Source organism: Eumetopias jubatus, unplaced genomic scaffold (assembly GCF_037043125.1).
Source record: "Eumetopias jubatus isolate StellerSeaLion01/CBP00866 unplaced genomic scaffold, mEumJub1_p1.0 scaffold_1, whole genome shotgun sequence".
Classification (NCBI taxonomy): Eukaryota; Metazoa; Chordata; class Mammalia; order Carnivora; family Otariidae; genus Eumetopias; species Eumetopias jubatus.
The window spans coordinates 82,319,999-82,344,385 of NW_028274807.1; the positions used below are offsets into that span (position 1 = coordinate 82,319,999).

Genomic DNA, 24,387 nt, shown 5'->3' on the forward strand with positions numbered 1-24,387 from the left:
GGTCATGATCCCAGGGTTCTGGGATTGAGCCCTGCATTGGGCTCCCTGCTCAACGGGAAGCCTGCTTCTCCCCCTCCCACTCCCCCTGCTTGTGTTCCCTCTCTCGCTGTGTCTCTCTCTGTCAAATAAATAGAGAAAGAATCTTAAAAAAAAAAAAAAAAAAGAAAGAAATAGTGGTTACTCCTTACAAAGGTCCCTTATTATGTGTTAGAGATCCAAAGACAAATAAGGCTAGAGCTCAAAGTCCAGCAGGTGTTTCAGGCATAGTAAAGTCATGGGAGGAACTAGAAAGGGATGTGATGTACATTAACTGCCGTAGTAATTAGTTCAACATTATAGAGAAAATGTGAAGAAAGAGCCTTGGTAGTGTGGTGAAAATAACTAGATTGGTTTGAATCCAGGGACTGATATTTACTTCTGTATATTGACTGAAATGAGAAATATCTACTAGTATCTGGTCAGCTATATGTAATAGTGGGCACTAACAATTTAGATTCCTAGTGAAATGATATCCTATTTTGAAAGAAACAAATATGAACTTGGAATTTAAGATTGCCCATGTATTTTAGAGCTGAATGCAAAATTGGTATCCCAAATAGGCCTTTATTTGTTAGCCTGCTTTCTGGATATTCTAGATTTGGGATGACATCAATGAGAAAGATCAAAGATCCACGATTTTCTTTCACTCGAACATTTTTGAATTGCTGTTTCTGTGGTTGGCATTGTGAATAAGAAAAACTACCTTACCTTGAGTGCTTTCTGTTAATCTAGTGAGAGGCCTCTCTTCTTGCAATGTCAACAACCAGCTGAGAGCCTATCACTCTCAGCTGTTTTACAAGACTTCTGACTTCTCATCTGTTGTCTGGGGAAAGCTCATGCTTCACCTACTAGCTCTAATTTACAGAGAATCTTTATGTCTACTCATTACATTTCCTTAAACAATACTTTTGCAAGAGGGCCCTTTCAAAATCTATACTCCCTTTTGTGACAGTATAAACTCATTTAAACAGAACCTGGCAGGCAGGAAGAATTCAAATGCTGGCTAATTATCTGCTTGATCATTATTAGTCAATACCTTTAAGATTCTCTGGTTGCTATCAGTGTTATATAAATTCACTTCCTTGTTAAAACTGTATTTTCTTTTATTTTTTTAAAAGATTTTATTTATTTATTTGAGACCGAGAAAGAGAGAGAGAGCAAGCACAAGTGGGTGGAGGGGCAGATGGAGAGGGAGAAGCAGACTCCCAGCTGAGCAGGGAGCCGGACGCAGGGCTCGATCCCAGGACCCTCAGATCATGACCTGAGCTGAAGGCAGACGCTTAACCGACTGAGCCACCCAGACGCCCTGAAACTGTATTTTCTGGGAAGTAAAATGAATAGTTTTGCTCCTTTTTGGGAATTAAATGCCTAATATTCTGAAAAAGAGCCCCAGCCCTATGTGGTAGATAGTGCCATGGGGTCCACGTGCTAGGGGAGGAAATTGAAGCAGAGCGGTTCAGTGAACTTGCCCAAGGTCTCAGAGCTGGCAGGTAGTGAGCAGGGCTTCCGACCACCAGCTGGCTTCAAGCCTGTACCAGTGGCCAATCCGTACAGCCTAAGGAACCAGCTGCTCCAGGATGCGGTGCGCTAGAATGGACCTGTGATCACCAGCCTGTGAAAGTGGACTCTGGGTTTATCTCATCTCTGTCTTTAGCTCACTTTCTGGCCTTGGTAGGTCGCAACTTCTCCAGATCTTCATTTCTTACCCCCAGAGGGGAAAAAAGGAGATACTGAGTCAAATGATCTCTTCACTGTTTCCCCTTAGCTCAAACTCCAAATCTTTACTGTGAGTCAACCAGGGAGGAGGGGGAGTACAATGTTAATAGCCGTTCATTATTAAGGAAAAATGATACCTGCTTTTGAGAAAGAGTTTTTGATGTTTCTAAAGAAAGCCCGAAGGGCAGACTGTAACGGATTTGCAGAGGGGTTGGGAAAAACCCAAGAAAGAAAGAGAAAGATGAGGGGCTGGGCATGGTGCTCAATGAGAGCACTGAAAACAAAAACAAACAAAACAAATAAATTGGGGGAAAGAAAAATTTACAGCCCCCAAATAATATAGGCTGTCTTACCAAAATTTCTTTCACTTCAGAATGAAGAAATACTGGAAGGCAGTCACGATGGGGAGAACCCTGAGCCAGAGCAGCCCAACAGTCCTGAAAATCTTTCCCCCACCAGGTAAGATTGCAGATCCCTGGCCGGAGTCATTTTAACCCCTTGGGGTGGTGGGGAGAGGGGAGGGTATCCTCTGTTTTAAACCTCATCACTCATTTTTCCCCAGATAAAATCACATATTTACTGTGTATACTAACCTTCATTTATGTACCTGAGAACAAACTCACGGATCTCATAAAAGCAACAAGAACTGCACATGACTTATAAAACCAAGTTCCAAGGATACTCAGTATTTTAAAAAATGAATTATCAAGAAAAAACAAAATAGTAAATGAAAAGTAATGTTGATAGATTGAATTATTGGTTTGAAAGCATTTAAAGGGAAGAGGTTCCCCAAAGACACAATTTATACAAATTTAATGCTATTTTCAGACCACAGGAAGGTATTTGCATGAATGTAACTACTCTGCCGTTCAGAAAGCCTAAATTAGGGAGGTAAACACCAAGAGCAGAGGGGAAATTCAATAAAAAAAAAAAAAAACTTCTTTATACTCAGAATCTCCATCATTAGCTCTATTCCAGCAATCATCACATTATTTGTATCCACACCATTTAACTTACTGACTTACAAGCCACTCTTGTGCCCAGGGACTCTGATAATACTTAGCTCTTAGCAGGCCTCCAAAATATGCCTGTAGAATAAATGAACCAATGTCTGAGGAACTTACTGCTTGATTAAAACCCATATTAGTTTACTAGATGACTTTATACTCTTTCACTTTAAGGTGTACTCAAAGAAACATGTGGGCTCTTACTGACTGAAATATTATCTCTCAGTTAGAGTAAATGGCCCATGTCAGCATATCTGAAAGTATCTTTAGTTGGGTTGTCTCAGAAAAGCACCACTTGGCAATGTGTTCTGTTGTTGTCCTTAAGTGACAGCATATCTTTTTTTTTTAAAGAGAGAGAGTATGAGCAGGGAAGGGGAGCGAGGGACAGTGGGAGAGGGAGAATCCTAAGCAGGCTCCACCTGCAGTACAGAGCCTGACTTGGGGCTCGGAACTCATGACCCTGAGGAGATCATGACCTGAGCCGAAATCAAGAGTCAGATACTTAACCAACTGAGCCATCCACGTGCCCCAGAGAGGGTAAAATGATTTTAAACACTATGTGATAGCATTGTGCACAGTCCTTACCTTTAGAACTTCTATTTTAGCTAGGAAAAAACTCATGAAACAATTAGTTGGTAGCACAATAATATATGTGATTAAGTATGTATTTTGGGAGGAGGGCAGGAAAGAGATGCTTAATGGAAGAGCACAGTTAAGTTGGATTTTCAAGGCTTCAGTAGGTCCAGGAGAAATGATGTTCCATTGGTTAACTTACACAAGGTGTGGTCATGAATGAGATGTGTGACTGATGATAGTGGTGGTGGGAAAAATAACGCTTTGGGAACTCAAGAAGGAAGGGAAGATTCTATAAGGCCTTGGGAACCAGGTCGAAGAGATTAGATTCGATGCTCAAGACAGTAAGGAGCCTTTGAGGTCTGGAGCAAAAGAATATCTACAACCAAAAAAATCACATGCTTCCAAGTTTTAAAAACATAAATAGATCAAATCACACCATGTCTTGGGCTAAGAACTGAGCAGGAATCGGGTGAAAAGCAGAGAACATACTATGTACAAATATACTGAAGCAGCACTCAGAACCAGTCCTAAGAACATTCCTGACTTTCAAAGACTAGAGCTAAATGTGAATCTACTTTCCGACACCTAATGATATCAAATAAAAGGAAAATATGACCCTTTCCAATGGTGTCTGGTGGCCCCATGGCTACAGGTGTTCATCTCTTTCCTGAACAATCAATTAGAAAAGAGAATTCCCCCAACTTAGACATTCCAGCATACGTCCTTTAACAACCAAAAGAAGCATTTTAGGTGGCTCCAGGGCAGAGGACACAATAATCCTCTCTCCTGGGTACAGCAGCAAGTCTGATTAAGGATTAAGATTGTGTACTTCAGACCTCCCTGACATTAAACAGAACAAGTTGATTATATAAACAAATGGTGTTCATACACAGGAGTTTAAAAAACTTGTGAAAATACACATCTGCTGACAATTTTCAAGTTGTTTATTGGAAATCACAGATTTATTTTTAAAAACTCACTAATTATTTTGCCATATAAGAGCAAAATTCAAATAATATAAATATTTAACATACTGGTATAAAATTAATAATGTGGAAAAAAAGATGCAAACCAACCAAGAGGTAAAGTTTTTAGCAATAACACTGTGTACAACAATCGTCTACTCAAGTGACCATACAGGCTGATAGTTTATTTTCCCTTTGTTGACGATTTTTGAGACAGCCCTGCATTAGAGCACCAAAAAGTTTTTTCCTTCTTTTTTTAAAAGGCTGGAATCCTTTTATTTACAAATATTCTTCTCAGTACTTTAAATCTAATGAAGGAAGCATCTAGCAATTTCCTTCTTATTAAAAAAGGAAGTGCCTTCATATTTCCTTTACATTTAAATCTGTTCCATTCTATTTGAAGCAAAAATAAAAAGATGAACACAGTTGAGGAGAGCTCTTTTGCAAATAAGTGTTTCACAAAAGTATTGCTGTAAACAAGATCATTTCAATGGCCAGAGAGACACTTACGTTTTCAACCAATGGAAAATTTTAACAGTTACAAGTATAGATAGGCAGGGTATGTATGGCCAAAGGGCAAATGGTTATTAAAGAATCAACTAGTAAAAATTAATTATAAACCAGCTTTGTCAAAATGTAGTTTTGTTATCTACAGGTTTTAAAATTGGTCAGAAAATTTAAACTGTCATGACCTATAAATGCTGCACCTACTCTGAAAGTAACTACAAACCCAGAATGGTTGACACTGTAGTTTTGACATTAGTTAAAAATTCTAAATTATCTGAGCAATCAATGTAAACAAGCCTCAATTTTCAAAATAGAAAAGAAATTAACAAAAAATTTCTGTAAACATTAAAAAGCTATCTGCAAAAAATTACAATATATCATCCTCCAGTTGTGCTTACCAAGAATTCTTTTAGTTTTGTTTCCTTCTGCATGTTTCAGACCTCATCTAATGACATGAGACATCTTAGTTTTCCCTAACAGGCACCTCTGCAGAGAGAGAGGTTTTATAATCAGTTCAACTGCTTTTGCTGAAGTCACCATTTTGGACATCATGTAATCCCTGCGACAATAGACATCACCTAGTTCTTTCTGTAGTGAGGGGAGGTTGTTGCATCATGACATTTCTATCCTTCCCTATAAGATAAATGCAACTTACTCTTTTAGAGCTCAGCCACATCTCTTTGAATAGGAAGCGTCACAAATATTTTAAACCTCATTCTGGTGACATTTCTATCACTTCATTCTGCTTTCAAATGTGAAGTATTTCAAAGTTGATGACACCTCCGATAGTCATTTTGATGAAAGAACTGATTTTTTTTAAAGATAGGCTAGCTCTGATTTGATGTCAAATGCTCTCAATTTTAAAATCTGACAAAGTACTATGGTTTATGAGACCTTGTTGGGGAGGGGTAGGCTAATTTTAGTCATTGTTACAATAATTTACACACTAAGAATTTTATTTTATAAATTACAGAAAAGGAGAAAAGAGGCTTTTAATGTTCTTTCTTTCTTTTTGAAGTCCTCTCCATTATTCTATTCCTCTGTGCAAACTACATTCAAATAACTACCTTAAAAACAGACCAATATTGAATATTTAAAAATCAGCTGAAAAATTCATTAAAATTGGCTGATTTGAACTAACAATGATTTCTCCCTAGGGAAAGACCCTGTGAGTAACAAACTGCCCATGATTTGTGTCATATCTAATAATCAAAAAATTCACATGAAGTACCAGTTAGGGCAGAGCAAATCACAGCTCAAATTTCACATTACACTTTGTAAAAAGATATAAATATGTTTTAAATGACTCTAACACTATTTAGGTAAATTAGCTACATGGATGTGACAATAAGTGATTTGGCTGTTTATAAAGAAATCGTGTTACATTTTTCTAAGTCTCCTCTGAAGAACAGGAACCTTCTTTTATCAGGTTCAAGTACTTTCTCCTATGCCAATCCTCCCCTGCCCCCACCTCCCCCAGTCAAGTGCTCTCTAATAAAAACTAATTTGTAAACCTGGTCCGACAATATATTCATTTCTTTGAAATGTTGTACTATACATTCACTTGGTATTTTCCAAAAGCAGTTACTCTAACACCAAGGCACCTAATTAACTTCTCTATGCCTCAGATATACACGTGGCATCGAGTGAGAACTTGAATTTCCCTTTAGTTTTGTCTTCGTAAACCTTTTCTAAATATAAATTCCTTGAAATGAATTTAGGCAATGAAGTAGATGAGTTACAATGAATAGCTTCTAGAATCAAAGAAACATTCTGATAGACTGGGTTTTCAAAATATTTCTTTGTTTTTTCATACTCATTTTACTTAAGGTATCGACAAATATCTAGAGTTTTCTCATCCATGTTTGGCTCAGTGACAGTGAAAACATACAACATTCAAGTACTGTTAGACAAAGGCAGCCCTACAAGGATACGTGTCAATATAGGTCAACTTGCAAAGGAGAACTATCTTAATTATCCTGCAGTATATTTGACCAAAAAACCCTTTTGAAATCGTTTTGACTTTAGGGTCTGTGGCGTCCCTCCAGAGGTCCTGAAGGTCTTGTACGTGACCATGAGATGTCATCATTTTATCGTAGATGCAGGGATGATAAGGAGTTTTACCTTCCCCGGAGAAAAACACATGGTGTTGTGGCACTATCCCCATTTTATTGGCACAGAGGCCCATGAACACATCATCTATGTAAAGACTAGAGTTAAGTGTCTGTGACGCCTCATGGACTTTGGCGGCTACGTCACTGGAGATCACGTAGGCAGCCCCAGCAGTATAATCAGGGTAAGCCGGCCACTGGTACATTTCATAGGGGACATAGTATTTGCTGCGTTTGTCTCTCACAGGAGGAGCACCACGATGAACCCGACCAATCCAGAAGTCCTGAACACCAATTTTTTCTAAACTTTGAAGGTACTCAATAAGATTTGGCATATGAATAAATATGTCATCATCAGCAGTCATAAGGAATTTGGCATGAGGACAAAAGCTGTTTGCCCAACTGAACTGCAGAAGTAATTTAAGAGTAAGATTATAGAAAGAATCAGCAAAGTCTTGCTGGATTAGATCACTGTACATTTGATCTTCCCAGACCAGTTTTCTTTGCAGTTCTTCTCTCGTCAGTGGGTTAGAAGGTGTTCCTAAAGCAAACAGAGTTTTGATGTTGGCATTAAGTTGCGACTGAACATACTTCTCATTGCCCCACGTTTTTCTAATTGCAGAACGTCGATCGTAGTTTTCGGGAGCAGTTTTTACAAACAGTAACAGGAGGACGTCTTGTGCCTGACACTTCTCCTCATGGTTAATCAAGTACTGGTAGCGAGGAGCCCCATCCGCACTATGCTTAAGAGACAGGCTATCGTTCACAAAGTCATAGCTATTTATGAGGTATCTGTAAGAGTAGGACTTCATATGGCTCACAATGTGATTATCGATGGGTCCCCAAAAAAACATGAGGCTTAGTATAAAACAAGTGGCAAATAACTGCACGAACTGCCATTTTTTGACCCTTCTGCCACTCACAAACATTCTGACATCCATGCAGCTCTGTTTTTACTTAAGGTCGGTTTTAAATGGGCGCTTGCTCCTTCGAGACCATAGAACTTGGTATTGTGTAGAACAGATGTCCATCTTAATACATGTTCATCATTAAAAAAGTAGGAGCTCCTTGTTTCACAAAATATTTTCTTTCCGTGCCATTTTTTCTGAGATTGCAGAAGAGTGGAATGCACAGTAGGAGGAGGACATGGGCACGTCAGAGTGTTTCCACACCGGCATCCTTTGCTGCGTTAGGTGACTGCCCTTGTGTAGCTATTCCATGTGCTTCCTTCTCTGAGAGTAAAGTGCCACCTGTTAGAGTCAGGAAGGGAAGAGATGACAAGTGAATGGGTGAGAGTGACCAAAAAGAAAGAAACTACTTTTCATTCCCTAAAAATGAAATGTAACTTGCCCGATGTGGACAGAGGTGATGAGGCAGCTAGTGTTTAGCAGAGGCGTACAGATATTTGTTTTTTGGTGGGGGTGGGAGGAGAATAGGGAAAGGGAAAGAACCACTCACTCTCTACTGTCCTCCCCTTCGGAATAGAGGGCCCTTTCCTCGTCTCAACCTTAAAAGATAAAAAGCCTCCCAAATGGCTATCAGCCTACACACTTTAAGTCCACAACCTCACATGCGTGTGTCCAGGTATAGGTTGATCTGCAGTGCAGCCAGGATGAAAGTAGCTGCAGGGATGCCTTGTTTTATGGCACTTTGCAAACACTGCCTTTTTCATAAGTTGAAGGTTTGCGTCAAGCAAGGGGTTGCCATTTTTCCAACAGCATTTGCTCTCCTCATGTCTCTGTGTCCCGTTTTGGGAATTCTCATAATATTTCAAACGTTTTCATTATTATTTTTGTAATGGTGATCTGTGATCAGGTGACTGTGACTTGGCGGTAAAAGCTTGGATGATGGTTAGCATTTTTTAGCAATAAAGTATTTTTTCATTAAGGTATGTACATTTTTTAAGACCTAATGCCACTGCACACTTCATAGATTACAGTATAGTGTGAACACAGCTTGTATATGCACCGGGAGATCAAAAAACTCATTTGACTCACTTTATCATGATATCTGCCTTATTGCGATGGGTCTAGAACCAAACCTACAGTGTCTCCAAGGTTATGCCTGTATATAGTTCAAGGCAAAATAGATGAATGATGAAAAGAAAGTTCATAACAGTTAAAATTCATTAAAGCTTGCCCCAGACAAGACAGGAATAGGAGTAAGATTTTGTTTTAAAAAATCAAGGTTTGTAAATCAAGGAGTTGAGATACATTTTCTTTTCCTTTTTTTTTTTTTTAAAGATTTTATTTATTTATTTGACAGAGAGAGAGACAGTGAGAGAGGGAACACAAGCAGGGGGGAGCGGGAGAGGGAGAAGCAGGCTTCCCACTGAGCATGGAGCCCGATGTGGGGCTCAATCCCAGGACCCTGAGATCATGACCTGAGCCGAAGGCAGACGCTTAATGACTGAGCCACCCAGGTGCCTCCTGAGATACATTTTCAAAAGCATAGCCCAAACTCTCTCTAACCAAAATGGCTTTGTGAGACCCACATCTACATAGTCATTTTTTTTCCTGGTCTTTTTCATCTGGAAACTCAACAGGCACCTCCAATTTAGGATGTGCAAGCCAGGAAGCCACAGGGTTATAGCCAAAGAGCACTGTCTTTGTAGTCTGGCAATGTGAACACCAGTGCCGGTTCTTCCACTGCTCTGTGGCATGCATCTAACCCAGAAATCGGGAAAGCCGGCATAACCCCAATTAACTCAAAGTCTTTGTGCAAGTTAAATGGGAATATACATAGATATACAGATAGAACGAGGTCGCTAGATTACCTTGCACACAGGGACACTCAAATGCCATTTCTAACCCCTTCTACCGTCTTCTCCCCTAAAACCTGCTGTTGCCATTTTCTCTATCTTTGTGTCTGACTGCACTTCATGCATCTCTGCCAGAAATCTGAAAGTCCTCCTTTTCCTCCATTCCATATCCAGTTACTTAATCCTGTGACTTGCTTCTTCTAAATCTCTCTTCACCTCTTCCTGTTATCATCACTTCTCACCCAGACCAGTGCAGCCGCCAAAATGATTCCAGACCAACCCATCCTCTACCCTACAGAGTGACCTTTCTAAAACTCAGATCTAACCGGGAGGCAGACTGAGCTCCCTCACCCCCTTCAGATGCTCTCTACTAGTTGTCGGCACCAAAGTATTGGCTGGAAACTCGGCCATGCTAGCTATTTCACACACGGCAGCCTTTGTACCGGCGGCCGTCTTGTGTGTGGCCTGGCAAGCCCTGCTCCCCTTGCTAATAAGAAGTACACTAATCTTCACTAAATTCTACAGGAATCCTTTTCTGGGAAGTCAGAACTGAGGCCACCTTCCTGCACTACCACCAAAGATTATTCTTATCTGCATTACCACAGCACATTCTTGCACTCATTCTCCTGGACTGACTTTTAATTTATCTGCCTCCCCCAATTACACTGTGAACTCTGTGATGTAAGGCCCGATGTCGTAGACACGCCACCCCCAGCATGCAGGTCAGTGCCTGACACCTGGTAGGCATTCTCTGAATGTTGGTGCAAAGAACCATGGTGGGGGTGGAGCCACCTTTCACTCTAACAGCTAGTCACTTGGGAAGAACTGGGGTTCTTCCCTCCTGAGGCCCAGTCGGTCACATGTCTTCCCCTTTCTTCCACAACTAGGAGACAGCACTTCTGTCTTCAAGGACTCTGACCCCAGTGCTTATCTGAAGTAAGATACATCCTTTTGCCTGGGGAAGTAGTGTCTCCCCTCAGGGTTAACATAGTCTCCTGAGCTTTCAACAGATTGACAGGGAAAAGACCATGCAAGCTCCACTCAGTCCAGGCTTGCTGGGTAGCTGGGCCCACATCACAAGCCCCAGAGAAAAGGCCCTGCTTTTGTGCCCAAAGAGCTCAACCTCAAGTCCCCCACCCTTCGGCCCTGCTATGAAACCAACTGCATACACTGAGAGCACCCTGCTCTACGGGCCTAACCTTGGCTGTGGCACTTCCTTCCCAACTTCTGGCCCTTTACATACAGCTGTATTACCTATCTGCCAAAGTTACTCCATGTTGGGCTGATAACAGCAAAGACCAGGCATGCAAAAGTCCAAGGAGTATGGGAGATCAGAGCCAACCCTCATGGAGACTTTGCCCAGAGATAATCTATCTCATTCCCAGGGCACAGATTTTTAAAACTTGCTAGTGCCTCTCAGAAAGTCATAACCAGTATTTTAAAAAGAAACAGGGAAAGAAAGAACAAAATAGAGAATGGCATACTGCACTGAAAGTAGTTTAAGTATCATTCTGTGAAGCTTTCAGTTTTATGTATATGTGCCTCCAGGTTGTAATGTAAAATGTATTTTTTGTGTGTGCTTTACCATCAAAAAAGCAAGTAACACTACTCTAAGGGATAGATTAGTATCAGTAATTTCCCCTCTTGGTTTGGCTGGTCATGGTGGACCGAATCCTCTAGAGTAGAATGGAAAAGACAGCGGAAAACGTTAGTTTCTGATGGTAGCATCTGCCTAAACTTTGCAGAATCACTTTCATTGGGGGGTGGGGAGGGCTCTTCCCCTCAGTCTGAACAGTGGTCGCTTAGATAAGGGTCCCCCGTGAGGGCAAATATCCCCTTCTGCCTCTACAACTGGAGGCTTAATGCAAAGCAGCAGAGAATTCTTTTTTTTAAAATTTCATTTTATTATGTTATGTTAATCACCATATATTACATCATTAGTTTTTGATGTAGTGTTCCATGATTCATTGTTTAGCAGCAGAGAATTCTTTTTTTTTTTTTTAAAGATTTTATTTATTTATTTCACAGACACAGCAAGAGAGGGAACACAAGCAGGGGGAGTGGGAGAGGGAGAAGCAGGCTTCCTGCCCAGCAGGGAGCCCAATATGGAACTCGATCCCAGGACCCTGGGATCGTGACCTGAGCCGAAGGCAGACGCTTAACTGACTGAGCCACCCAGGCGCCCCAGCAGCAGAGAATTCTTAAGGGCAGATTTTACAATCCCATAACTGTTAAAGAATTCTAAGAAAATTATCAGTTAAAACTAATCTGCAGTTTTTCTATTCCAACAGACCCTGGGAAAGAGACAAAGAGGAGAGTAACCTTTGGAACCACAGGCAAAGCTAGCTTCTCATTTCTGAGCAGTTGCACTCATAACGTTGAGATGTCAGCTTGCTTTGCACCTATCCCCAGTTGTTTACAAGTCTGAGCATCTTGCTAGACAATCAGCCCACAGGCCTGACTCCTCTAACACCCACATAAACACTTGACTCACAGAGGCCCTAGTATCTCTCCAATGAATGGGGCCTATTACTCCTCTGGTTGGTGTGTTCTGCTGCTCACGTGCATGTTAGCAGCCACCCCAGAACATGCATTTATCCCCCTGCTCCCCACCCCTGATGCATATGGATTTACCTTATTTCCCTGTATCTCTTCACCTGTTCCCCATTGACCTCCAAGAGTCAAAACAGTTTCTGATAAATGACAAAGAACCTGTTGCCAAGCCATCAACCCACACTACTTATTTAGGTTCAGAACAGCATGTGAAAATCTAAAACAAGATTTCTCCAACCTCAGTAGCTTGAAATATTTAGCTATCATTTATACCAATCATAACCAAAGCCCACTGATAGGACTGATCTGATGAGGGGAAGATGGGGAAAGTTGAACTACTCTTCCGCAGTACCTAGTTTCTCTTTTATAACAAAAGAACACCCCAACTCCTCCAAATTGAACATAGTCACTAGGCGGCATTGGCCAACCAAAAGCAAAATGCACCTCCATGGTCTAAATTCATGAATTACAACCAAACAGTGTTACCCACCAGCCCTGGCTTTGCTGATGGGTACCACGCACATGCCATCGACACCCACTCTTCTGGTTCACACAGAGCCTTCAAGCTCATCTAAAGCATATCTTCCATCTTCCGCCTCCAAAGGGCAGGGGAGGGGACTGACTGCAGAGAAACCCACAGGCCTGCCCGACCTGGAGAAAGAAAATGCTGGGCCTGGCAGGAAACAAAGGAGCCAGATAATGCCCGTGAGCTCAGGAACCATCCCCACCAGAATGCTGTGCTTGCAACTTCCTTTATGTGCACACTGCGCAGCTCAGGGACCAGGCCACAGGCTGCAAGCCCCAGGGCTGCCCCTGCCTGGGGCCACGGTCGTTGTGTAACCTCGGGCCACCCTCCCTGCACTCTGATTTGGTGACTTCATCGGCAGATCGGGGGTGAATGTCAATGTATTGTTACTGAGGGGATGTAAAAATCACAGATGACTTCAGAGTCTGCTGGAAATAGGAAACAGGAAAGACCATAGGAGAGAACAGGACAACGAACTGCTCAGAGACAAATACAGACAGTCCCTGACTTACGGTTTTTTTATTTTATGATGGTGTGAAAGCAATATGCCCTCAGTAGAAACCATAGTTCAGATTTGGAATTTGGACCCTTTCCCAGGCTAGTGATAAGCCATATGATACTCTCTGGTGATGCTGGGCAGTGGCGGTGAGCTGCAGTCCCCAGTCAGCTCGGCAATCATGAGGGTAAGCAGCCGCTACACTTAACAACCATTCTCTTTCTTGCTTTCAGTACAGTATTCAACTACATGAGCTATTCACCAGTTTAGTGTCTAATATACTTGGCGTTAGATGCTTTTGCCCCACTGTAGGCTAATATAAATGTTTTGATCACGTTCAAGGTAGGCTAGCCTAGGCTATGATGTTTGGTAGGTTAGGTGTATAAATGCTTTTTGACCTCCAATATTTTCAGCTTACAGTGGATTTATTGGGATGTCACCCCATCCTCTGTTGAGCAAGACCTGTGTGCAAATATTTGGAATATAACTTGGGTTTGCTTCTATTTGGATTGAAAAGAAGGAGCAGATACTCTTAGTATTCTCTTTCCTAATAGAAATAGCCAGAAGAATAAAGAATAGTAGTAGAACAGGAACATCAGAAAAGACAGTGGCTGATCCTACCTCACTCAAATGCTTTTCAGTCTAGGAGCTGTGCCCCCCAGTTACTCAAGAATATTTCACAAGAGAACTCTTTAAACTCTTCCAGAAAAAAACTAGGGATTACAAGTTACCCTACGTGACCCCTGATTTTTTTTCTACTTTGCTCTTGCTGGTAACCCATTTCTTTGTTGGGTCTACTTTAGTGATCTTAAAATATTATACAAAACCTGATAAAAATGTTGATGTTTTAATCAAGAGAGCGAGGCCTGTACTTCAAGTTCAAGTCAAACAACCTCAGTGTTCAATGTTTCAACAAATCCTTCAAGTATGTGAGGGTCTGCTATGGAATCATTGTGCCAGTTGGGCGTGGTGAGTGTCATGTAGTAGTATTTTAGTCTCCTCTCTAAAAGCATCTGCAGTCTAGCTGAGACAAGACTCATGATGCCCACTTGAAAACTCAGTTCCCATGGACAACAATCAGCAGATCACAGCAAAGTGCAGACAGTGTCACAGAACTAATTTAGACAATACCAACTCCAGGCAAAAAAGGCGAGTCCCTGGTAATAGAGATCAGTGACAGCAGGACAGGAGGGCCTGAGGAAAACAGGATTTAGGTGGTTACAGGAAAAGAAGCAATCTGTTTCAGGCAAGAAAGGAAAAAAAAATAACGGTAAATATTTGAGATACAAGCATGTATTTGAACGCAGGGAGATGGGGCCTGCTTATGGGGAACCTTGAAAATGGGGCAGAGGAGTCAGTGTGTGCCGAGGGCAGCAAGAGGTCACCCAAGTTTTGGTTTTTGTTTTTAATGATAACTGCCTTGTCAATATGGACTAAGCCTTACGGGAAAGGGACTAATCTGGTGGTGGCACGCAGGATGGATGCGGGAAGCCTGGAGATAGGGCCCCCCAGCTCCCTCGGGGCCTCACGCTGAAGCAGAGTGAGGTGAGGAGGGCCTAGTCTAGGGTGGTGGAAGTGAGGAGGGAGGTCAGGGGTAAGGAAGACCCTTTCGAGAAAAACAAACCCAGCGCTACGTGCTGAGTGGCCTGGGATGGGAGCAAAGGAGGAGGGGGTAATCTAGTCTCCAGCATTAGCGACACAGCAGAGGGGAAACTGGTTTCCTGAGTTTGGAGCGAGGAGGCAGCGTGTCTGGGTTTGGGCTGGTGTGGGGCGGGAGGGAGGTGCGGGAGAGACCGCAGGTGGAGCAGTCCAGGGGGGCAGGTGAGGCCGGAGGAGGCAGCAGGACTGCAGAGGCGGGAGCGCTCTGAGCCTAAGAAAGGTGGTCGCTGTGAGGACAGTGAGCCTCCAGGACCACAGTGGAGCAGAGGGGCCCCGAGGAAGTAAACGCGGGGAAGGAGGAGAGGGAGGAGGCAAAGGCAAAGGAAGCATCTTATTTTACTTTATGCGCGCATGTATGCGTGCGTGTTTTACTTCACACGTGTGTGTGCATGCATTGTTTTACTTTGTGCGCGCGTGTGTATTTTACATTATGCATTTATGTATGCATGCGTGTATTTTACTTTATGCGCGCATGTGTATGTGCATGTTGTATGCGCATATACGTGCATTTTATGCGCGTGTGCGTGCATGCATGCATATATTTACGTGGCATCTCAATTTATTTGCACGGGTTTGAATTCAAGGACTAAGTAATATCTTTTGACAAATGAGTCCTGTACAAATTCCCTAAACCTTCAGATGGTTATTTCTTCTAAAAAGGAACTATTTCAAAGGGCTAGTTCAGGGGCGCCTGGGTGGCTCAGTCCTTGAGCGTCTGCCTTTGGCTCAGGTCATGATCTCAGGGTCCTGGGTTCGAGCCCCGCATCGGGCTCCCTGCTCAGCGGGGAGCCTGCTTCTCCCTCTCCCTCTGCTGCTCCCCTTGCTTGTGCTCTCTGTCTGTCAAATAAATGAATAAAATCTTAAAAAAAAATAAAGGGCTAGTTCATAGAAAGTTGAGATGGGGTAAGGAACGGCTAGAGGGTGATAGCGTGCCGGACAGACGAGGCCTGTGGTGTCGCTCTGAGCGGGAGGAGAGCGGTGGGGCAAACAGTGGGTGCTGTGCTGGGAGCCAGGAGGGGAGACGTGGGGGTGGGTGGAGCAGGGGAGGCCTCTTCCAGGAGGAGCAATGTGAACTAGAGAAAGCCCTTGGGTTTGAATTCAAAATGTATCTGTTTTTGTTTCCAACTGTATGTTTCTTGACCATTGTTTCTGGCCATTGTTGTAATATATCACCAACATCTAATCTTAGAGAAACTATGTTTCCAAATCTTACTTAGTGGATCTGCAACACTCAGAAGTCTAAGGAGCCCTTATGTTATGACCTGTATACCATTTTGTTCCCATAACCTGCCACACACTCAAGACAACTTATCAGCAAGAAAGTCATTTAAGTGGTTTCACCTACAATTGCATTTCCTCTGAAATGTCAAATTCCAGTCCGCTCACTCTCCAGGCGGTTGGCTCTTCAACCACAGCCTCTAAATATTCACCCCGAATCCTCTGCCCACCCTTACCTGCTCCCTAAGGCTCCCACCCCACCCAGCAGTCTCCTGACCTTCCTTCTTCCCCACCTCCCTGTCTCAGATGCAGAATCATCTGGCACCTTTGCCCGTCTCTCCTTGGTTCCTGCTCTTCTACCCCAACAGCCCTAGACCTCGGGTCCCTCCTGCCTTCTCTACTTCTACAACACCTGCCGGGCAGACGGCATCCCTACAAATGGCGCTATCTAGCTGTGGGCAGAGGGCTCGATGCTGTGTGAGCATCCTTCACTTGTCCTGGACCTTCTCTCTCTCCTGTCCCCTCAACAGCCATGCTCCATCTTCCCCTCTTCCAAGGCCTGTGCCTCTCACTCTTAGCTGATGGCCTCACCTCCTGCCTCACAGAAGAAGGAGAGGACATCACACGCATTGTCCCTTCTCATCCCCAGGTGGGCCTCCTCTTCCCGGATCCCCAGGCTGGCCAACCCTCTCCATCCCCTCAGTAAAGCACACTGACTGTCAGGAGAGGCAAGCGGGGGGGGGGGGGGGGGGCACTCATTTAGGGCACAAAACTTAAAAGTCATAAAAGTATAACTATAAACTAAGGATGCTCCTTCAGTTAGTTAAAAAAAAAAAAAGCCCGAGTACTTCAACCTTTTATATTTAAAGTTGTATTACTTATAGTCCCATATGAGAGCTTTGGGTTCCTGTCCAGGCATAACTCAAAGGAAAGAAATATGATATTTTCTGTCCATCTTTAGGTGGCATTTTGTTCTACATTCCAACTATTGTTTTCCTGGCTTCTAATCATCTATTCCCCTTAAAGAGAGCTAGGACCAATCCTCAAGAGCCAAGTTGCCATGTTAAAGGAAATCAGGTTTAGCCCTAAATTTACAGGAAAGGCTATAATTTGATCTCCTACATTTTTCTTAGTTAAATTTGTTACAGTCATTGGTGATGAGTAATACAACTGGGTACTGTTTAGTAGGAATTACGTATTCTGTTTGCTCAGAAAGGAAGGAAACAACCCAAAATTTGAATTTACAACTCACATTTTAAGTGTGAAAAATTAAATACTCCCTCAATTGGTATTTTATTCTTTAATTCATATTTGAGTGTTTCCAATATAAGGCCTGTAAAAAAGGAAAAATTCTACCCATTAGCTGTCTTTAGGTGTTTTTGTGGTTGTGACTCTAGCTATGAAAATTTAGCTTAAGCCATTGGCAGAGATTAGAAGCCATTTAGAGTTGTTATCCATCCACAAACAATACATTTATAGAGTTAGTTCTTGATTCAGTGTTAGCCAAAGACTTTAAATTCCAGCTTTTAGCAAGCATGATGTGGGGCAGAGGGAAAAATTAGTTATAAAACCTACTGTGAATTTAGTAACAAGTTCCCCACCTATATAAATTAAATTGTATGTTTCTTTATAAGTTAAACATGGGTGTAGATTTCTGTTTGCTGGTTATAGGAAAAAAAAAAAAAGACAAGGAATTACCAAATGAACAAACAAGTAAAGACAGGCCCTAAGTAAAGACAAGCACTAAAGAAACTGGTGGCGAGGGACTATAGAGTATTATTATATTTCAGAGAAGTTATATTACAAGTTACTGAAAATTCCCAGTAACAGAATTTGAAACAAACAAAAAAGCAAAAATACAAAGTAGGTCTCAGAGCTGTCAAACATTTGCTTTTCTAAGCTTGGCCTTCTGTATTCATTCCTGAGGCATAGTTGTTTGTGTTGACAGGGCATCTTGCTCTTTTAAATACAATTCTTGTCAGTTTTATTCTTGCTGAGTTAAGAAACAAACTTCTCCTTTTGTCCACTCTAGCAACAGTTGCTAACATGGGAGTATTTACAGTGCTCTGGGCTTTATTCTGACTGCTTTAGGTCTATAGAAACTTTTTTTTTTAAAGATTTTATTTATTTATTCATGAGAGACAGAGGGAGAGAGAGAGGGAGAGAGGGAGGGGGAGAGAGAGAGAGAGAGAGAGAGAGCAGAGGGAGAAGCAGGCTCCCAAGGAGCAGGGAGCCCGATGTGGGACTCGATCCCAGGACCCCGGGATCATGACCTGAGCCGAAGGCACTTAACCATCTGAGCCACCCAGGCGCCCTCTATAGAAACTCTTTAAGCCTCGCAGCAACCTATGAGGGAGAAAGCTCTCCCTGTGTTGCAGGAGAAACTGAGGCACCCTGACATGGGGCTGACCATGTAACCTCCAAAATTCCAGAACACGCAGAAGCTCAGGAGCAGCTGATGGGTTCCAGGTCCTGTCCCTGAGCTCCTCACCTGCCTTCACCCTGGCGCTGGCCAGCCACTTTTCCTGGAGCTCCCATCAGGATGGGAGGGCAGGGAAGTGAGTAGGGCAGGGCCAAGAGAAGCACCCAAGAAGGCAGAGAATCTGCTTCCCTGAAGTCTGGAGTCATTTGCATTTTATTATCACCTGCATTTTGTTAGAGCTTGTTCTCGCTCTGTAACTCACCCTTTCTTTAACCTTCCGTCTCAATTTTCCCTCCTTCATTTTCTTGGTCCCAATAGCATAAGAGAATAGGCAAAAGTGACCTCGTGAGTTTGTGTCCTTTGGGTACAGAAAGTCTTTCCTCCACAAAGAAGACTGGGGGATTTAAGGGTAAAGGGGGTCAAAAAGAGGTGAGAAGGAGGGAAGGAGAGGAGAGTAAAAACTATAGGATTCATAGAGGATGTTTCAAGCAACTATTTGATGAATAAGTATTGGATGAAATGAAAGGTACAGCTGAGGTAAAATTATGATATGAAAATAGTGGTTTAAAAATAGGGTGACAGGGGCGCCTGGGTGGCTCTGTCAGTTAAGCATCTGACTCTTGATTTCCGCTCAGGTCATGATCTCAGGGTCATGAGATCAAGCCCTGCAGTGGGCTCCACGCTCAGCGCGGAGTCTGCTTGAGATTCTCCCTCTCCCTCTGCTCCTCCCCCACCCCCTTTTGCTGCACTTGCTGCACACGTGCGCTCTCTCTCTCTAAATAAAAATAAATAAAATCTTAAAAAAACAATAGGGTGACACTATAACCTGGTATATACCTATCATGTGAGCTAGACATACAAGCTTCTTGTCCAATGGCAGTTCATATGTCCCGTTCTAAATATTGTATTTGGAAATAACATTTGATTAAGGGTTTACAGAGTATAAAAAATAATGGTGTAAAATGTTAGAGGTATATATAACATTTCTGTCTGAATCAACATTTATTATAATAAGTTAACTAGCATTTATTAAACACCTACCTGTTCCAGGCATTATGTTGAGCAGCCCTGAAAGTAGGTAATGCCTACATTTAATTAATTCAACAAATATGAATTTACCACATACTGTGTAGTAGGCCACAGGCAGGATGCAGGGAAGGCATCAGAGATGTTTCCAGTGTAGAACCCCCTAACGGAGTAAGCAAGTATTCTGGTGCAATTGGAATCTGGACCTGATCGAGGCACATGGGTAGAAAAACCAAGGAGTTTTAGAACATGAACAAAAATACACTTACATCCTGTTGCTTCCATTTACTGGTCACATGAGCTTGACTTCTCTCTAAACCATGTGCTACAGTCTTTTCTGAGGATCATTTGAGACCATTATTTGACAAAGTGTGGTCCATATCAGGTGTTCAATCTATGCTAATTTCCTTTCTCTAGAAATTGTTCATGTATCTGCACGATGGTTTAGTTAGTAGCTAATATTCTTCAGGGGTTAATTACCTTTCAAAATGATAAGCTATATATTAATATTCTTCTCAAAAATATGAATTAGATAAAAATTTAAAAAAATAAATAAAAATACTGATCTGATTGCTAAGAGGCATTTAACATCCCAAATACTGGTGAGACTGAGAACGGAAGAAGTATCATTACTAATTGGCTGAACATGCCTTTCTATTATCTTTGACAGGAAAGAACAATATGGTTCCTACAAGCACTTAAAAAAAAAAAACATTTCTACAAAGATGACACAGCCAAAAAAATTATAAGGCCCTGTAAATTATGGAGAAGGAAACCTGAGCTGAGTCAGCTTTTTAACTTGCTCTGCCTAGAGCACTATCAAAAAGTTGCAGAAAAAAATTGTAGGAAAAGGAATAAAGAGATAAAATATGAAATCTTAGGTGGATCTTAAGCTGTGTAATAGTATTTTGAACTTGGACTTTTAGGGGCTTATTGCCTGCAGACATGGTAGAACATTCTTTTCTGTAGAAAACTGGTTTCTAGGATCAAAGGCTTCACTATAGAATATAAATAAATCTTAAAAAATAAGTTACAGATGAAAGCCAGTCTCAAGAATTTCCAGCACTGAAATGCAAAAAAGCACTTTTGTTTATTCTAAGTTTCTACCTCACCTGATCAAGTTAAGTTTCTTACCTTTCAGTACAAAGATTCTTATATCTCCTATATATACGCATACTATAAGAAAAATATCCTGGATTTGCATTGTTCTGGCTAAATCTTTGCTGGCAAATGGAAGAGCTCTTATAATAATTTGCTGTGCCTTAATATCTGGAACACAGACACAATATATGCAGCTCCTAACAAGATTATTCTAACAATGGAATAAAATAATGGCTATGGAAATATTCCAAAAAAGGTATAATGTGCTATAAAATGCAAAGCGTAGAGCAATTCAACTGAGCATGTACAAAATTCCAAAAAGATAGGCTACATTGTTACTTTGAGAAGAGACCACTTCTTCTGAATTTCTCCCAGTTTCTTTCTACAACACCCTCAAGTTCTGTTATGTAGATTATGGAGCAGTTGGTCCTCAGAAAGAACTCCTCCTACAATTTGAAAGTCACCAAGTGCAGTGATTCCAGCCAAAGTGACCCATTTTAAAAGATGACCCATTTCAAAACCCAAGAGTTATTATTCAAGCTGTTCTATATTTAAGATTTAGAAAGTTATTTCACTTTCCTACAATCTCCTTATTTGAATCAATCTTTTATAAAAGAGGAATTTGATCTCCATTTTAATGAAATATAATGTGATGTGTTTACTTGCTAGAGCCTGAAGTTTATTTTGAAAATTACTTTCTACCTTCTGAGGTTTTGGGGGCTTTTTTTGTTTGGGCAGGGCATTTATGTGTAGTATCATTTATGCCTCCTCATCACCCCTCATGTCTCACTTCCCCAGAAACAGCTTCTCTGAGCTTTAGCTTGAACTTTCCCTGTCATTACGCTCATCCCCATCAGAAGGTGTCAGGGTGAGCCCCAGGGGAACTGAGGTGAGTTAGAAGGAGTCAGCCTCAGCTTTAGCCTCCCAGCGCTCAATAAATGGAGGGTGCCTGTAGGAGCAGGAGGAGGGAGGGAAAGAAGGAGGAGAGAGAAGGGTCGTATGAAGTATATAATGTAAACATTTCAGGTATCGAATTTATCTTGTCTTAAAATAATTAAAAAAGAGATGACCAAATAAAGCAGTCCCCCCTCCCCTGTGACAAGATGTAAAATCTACCATTAAGTTTCTTTTGAGAAAGTTGAAACCTCAGCTGCTCATCACTAATCTCCCTTTCAGAAAGTTCAAGAGGGGATCTTTTCAGTGCTACCCCTGAACCCAACTACCTTTGAGCATCCTTTTCTGGGTCAATTTCAGTTTCTCACATCCCTCTCCCTTCCCCCATAGGGACCAGGCAAAGTTCCCAAAATAAAGGCACAGAGGAACAAATCCAATTCTAACGGATGTACTTTCATCAGAGAATTAGCCTAAATATGAGCTACAAGCCACCAGCAGCCACTGTGCTGTTACAATATCGGTGTCCCTTTAACATGACCCATAACCTATGAAAACCAACACTGGATAAGAAAAAATATAGGCTGTGTAGTCAGAATCGGATGAAAAGTTACTACTTTGACCTATATTGTATCTGAGTAAGCAACCGGCTGTCACTTCAGGTTACAAAATAAAATTCGGCAGTCAAAAAAGAGTGGCCGAGACCTACCGGTAACAAGGGTCTCCTTTCCCAGTTTCCCCTGCCTGCCCACTTCCTTGTCTCCATTTCCCCAGTTAGTAACTCGCCGAAAGTTTCCCCCGTCTAGCGGCTTCCTAATTTCCAGCCCGATGCAGGCTTTCTACCCGAATTCCCCCCTGCAGCCCAGGGATGGTAGCACGGTTGGGGAGCACCATCCGAAATCCGGGGACCGCAGGGCGCGGCGTTCGCCCGCGGGCTCCCGCGCTCCGGCCCGCCTCGGTATCCCCGCGCTGCGACTGCCTCGCCGGAGCTCCCCGGAGGAGGAGGAACCCTCTGGGCCCCAGGAAACTTAACCCCAACTGGAGCTCCGGGGCCCCCAGCCTACCTGCCGCACCCGGGCGGCATTCGGCTCGGGGTGTCGGCTGCCGGGCGCCCGCGCCCGCCAGCCAGAGCGAACAAAGACGCTCCGGAGAGGGAACGCGCCCTCCCCTTCCCCGCCGCGCTGGCGGGCGGCGGACGGCGGGCGGCGGGCAACCCTGCCCCGTGGCGGTTAGGGCCTCCCGAGGATGGGCCGCTCGCGGTCGGGGCCAGAGCAGAGGGCCGAGGCCCGGGTTGTCTGCTCCAGCCGTGCGCCCTGGCCCCGGCGCGCATTCCAACCTTAAGTCCTGGAGCCACCCAAGCGAACGGGCGTGCCTTCACCTCCTCGCGGCTCTCTTTCCCCTTTCTTCCCCTTTCGGCCCTTCAGAGACCTCTCCTCGTCCAAAGAAAGCAAAGGAGAGTCCGAGTCTCCTTTCCCGTAGCCCGAGAGCTGCTTCGGTGAGGAAGCGCTGCGCAGTGGGGCCGCCGTCCCGGACAGGGGCGGGGCAGAGGCTGGGCGGCCCGGAGCCCTCTCTGCGGACCGCGGGAGCCGGTCTCCCGTCCCCCGCACAAAGAACCAACCATCCGCGAGGCTTAGATTTATCCCCTCCAAGCGTGCCAGAACGTCCCGCATTTAGTGATCCGGGAGGGAAGGCAACATTTCCACCCACGAGGGCCCTCGGCCCCAGTTAGGGTGCGATGGGCTGCAGAGCATTTTTTTAATCGTACGATTGATTGATCGCACATATGAATTCCATATGAAACAACTGGTCTCAATACACTTTTCCTTAGGAATTAGAATTTATTAGACTAATGATCCGTTCGTTCAGAACACGCAACAGTTATGCATATAACGTGGGTAAGTTTTGACTGAGTTGCAGTTCTCTGATCATCTGATTTTCCTTTCTAGAGCCAAGAGTTCTAAGGGCAGGCTAGTCCTTTTAAAAGATCTCTTGTCACGCCACTTAATGCCTTGAGCTTCTGGGGCCTAAGTCACAACAGAAGAAAACTCCAATTTACATCAAACTAAGCTTGCTACAGCTGTTCTTTTTAAAATTACAATGAGAGAAGGGTCACCCCCCCCCCCCAGTGATTTTACCTTCAAGCCCAGTTCAAATTCAAAGAGAGCTTAAAGCAAAACTCACCAAGTCCAAGCCCAGCTCCTTAAACTCCTAAGTCGGAGGTCTGCTCTCTTCCTGGCATCGGAGCGAAAGTCGGTGGTCTCAAGAACAAAACTTGCCTGCTTTAAATATTGGGCCAGGACTGGGCAGCCAGTGCTGAACTCGGCTACCTTTCCCGGGCGGGGGCGGGCTGGAGCCTGACGACTGGGGAGGACCCAATCAGGGGCTCCCGGCGGAGGGTGGGGGTGCGGCAGCCGGGAGTCCGCCCTGCGGCGCGGCCAGTGCAAGTTTTCTGCACCTTGTGGTGTTCGCTGCCAAAGCCGAGCATGGCTCGCACCTCCGTCGCCAACTCGGCACGTTGCTGAAGCTGATGGGTCCCGCCCAGTCAGTTCTTGTTGGTGCTTCAGGACTCCAGGAAGTACCCACCCTACCGTCTCTTCAGTTAATTGAGATCATTTACTCAGATGGTCGACTGTGAGCCAGAATCCGCAGGAATGGCCCCTTTGAGTTGTTTCCCCTCTTTCAAAATACTTCATGCACGTAACTGGACAAAATCAGGAGAATATAAATTTCAAATAAGGAAAGAGATTATAAATAAATCCTTTATGGGTTTGGTTTCTTGTCCCCCAAATGTTCTAGCCTTTTCCAAATAGAAC

At 43.3% G+C, this 24,387-nt stretch overlaps 2 protein-coding genes across 8 annotated transcripts in view; one reads left to right on the forward strand and one right to left on the reverse strand.

Moving 5' to 3' along the window:
• Positions 1-24,387, forward strand: part of MCF2L2 (MCF.2 cell line derived transforming sequence-like 2) — a 254,266-nt gene that overhangs the window by 142,622 nt on the left and 87,257 nt on the right. For both annotated transcript variants that reach the window (XM_088025244.1, XM_028100844.2), the window contains exon 15: positions 2,129-2,214. In XM_088025244.1, the coding sequence (XP_087881370.1) occupies positions 2,129-2,214 (86 nt within the window). The remainder of the gene's footprint in view (positions 1-2,128; positions 2,215-24,387) is intronic.
• On the reverse strand, positions 4,265-24,047 carry B3GNT5 (UDP-GlcNAc:betaGal beta-1,3-N-acetylglucosaminyltransferase 5). 6 transcript variants are annotated; one of them, XM_088025259.1, is made up of 3 exons: positions 23,756-24,047; positions 19,683-19,788; positions 4,265-8,171 (listed from the first exon to the last, which is right to left on the reverse strand). In XM_088025259.1, exon 3 carries the CDS (start codon positions 7,860-7,862, stop codon positions 6,717-6,719), a length of 1,146 nt encoding a protein of 381 aa, XP_087881385.1. In that variant the 5' UTR covers positions 7,863-8,171; positions 19,683-19,788; positions 23,756-24,047; the 3' UTR covers positions 4,265-6,716. The 6 variants fall into 6 exon arrangements, with proteins under 6 accessions (XP_087881385.1, XP_087881387.1, XP_087881373.1 ...); XM_088025261.1 differs by having other exon boundaries at positions 19,676-19,788; XM_088025247.1 differs by having other exon boundaries at positions 19,598-19,788.

Excerpts from the sequence above, each read along its gene's own strand:
- B3GNT5 (XM_088025262.1), bottom strand. The coding sequence starts at position 7,862 with ATGGATGTCAGAATGTTTGTGAGTGGCAGAAGGGTCAAAAAATGGCAG.